This window comes from Octopus bimaculoides, chromosome 1, assembly GCF_001194135.2.
Source record: "Octopus bimaculoides isolate UCB-OBI-ISO-001 chromosome 1, ASM119413v2, whole genome shotgun sequence".
Lineage (NCBI taxonomy): Eukaryota > Metazoa > Mollusca > Cephalopoda > Octopoda > Octopodidae > Octopus > Octopus bimaculoides.
This window is the reverse complement of record NC_068981.1, coordinates 4,223,966-4,225,080: the sequence shown is the minus strand read 5'-3', so window position 1 is coordinate 4,225,080 and position 1,115 is coordinate 4,223,966. Positions and strand designations below refer to the sequence as shown.

At 41.4% G+C, this 1,115-nt stretch overlaps 1 protein-coding gene across 1 annotated transcript in view; it reads right to left on the bottom strand.

Moving 5' to 3' along the window:
• The window catches only part of LOC106880950 (hydrocephalus-inducing protein), a gene marked incomplete at its 3' end in the record, with an annotated part of 180,276 nt that overhangs the window by 160,190 nt on the left and 18,971 nt on the right, over positions 1 to 1,115 (bottom strand). The window contains exon 9 of the mRNA XM_052974127.1: positions 588 to 714. Coding sequence (XP_052830087.1) covers positions 588 to 714 — 127 coding nt within the window. The remainder of the gene's footprint in view (positions 1 to 587; positions 715 to 1,115) is intronic.

The following is a 1,115-nucleotide window of genomic DNA, read 5'->3' as shown; positions in this document are numbered from 1 at the left end:
GAAACTCAGCTTGCAAAGACCTGTTGGGGCAAGTGAGATCGAAACTGAACCAAATTCGATGACTGGCACCCGTGCCAGTGGAGTGCTAACAGCACCATCCGAGCGGGATCACTGCCAGAGCAGCGGGATCACTGCCAGAGCAGCGGTCTCGCTTCCGTGCCAGTGGCATGTAAAAAGCACCATTTGAGCCCGATTGTTTCCAGCTTTGCCTTACTGGCACTTGTGCTGGTGGCATGTGAACAAAACATTGGAATGACTCCTGTGCAGGTGGCACATAAAAAAACACCATTTGAGCATGGCCGTTGCTAGTACCGCTGGACTGGCCCTCGAGCCGGTGGCACGTAAAAAGCACCCACTACACTCTCAGAGTGGTTGGCATTAGGAAGGGCATCCAACTGTAGAAACTCTACCAGATTCAGATTGGAGCCAGGTGCAGCCATCCGGTTCGCCAGTCCTCAGTCAAATCGTCCAACCCACGGAAAGCAGACGTAAAACGATGATGATGATGATATATATATTTCTTTTTTTTCTAATTAGTAGACGGAAATGGTTACAATACGGTCTTTCATAATATTGAAGAGGTTTACCTTTCTCCTGTTCAGATAGGAACGATTCATTACAGAGATCTTGTCATGTAATGAAGGATCTCGAATATAATCCCGTATAAAGTTTTCTATCTCAGCCTGCCTTGTTTGTTCAATATCAGAGATAAATCTTGAAATATACAAAAGAAAGGAAAAAGGAAAAACTGAGATATATATATATTCAAAAACAAAAAGAATGGAAGCATAATGAGTCTATATTCATCCAGATCTCAAAAACAGAAGCACTGAGAAATTATTAAGTGTTTATTGATGATGTATCTTGAAGTGAATTCAGCTATTAAGTAAATTCACTTCAAGATACAATCTTGGGGTTAGTAGCCCGTGCTCTTAACCACTACGCCCACGGGCATATAGCATAGTGGTTAAGAGCGCGGGCTACTAACCCCAAGATTCTGAGTTCAATTCCAAGCAGTAACCTGAATAATAATAATAATAATAATAATAATAATAATAATAATAATAATAAGGAAGATAGGGAAAACACCAGTAACAATAAAGTCTGTCCCATCA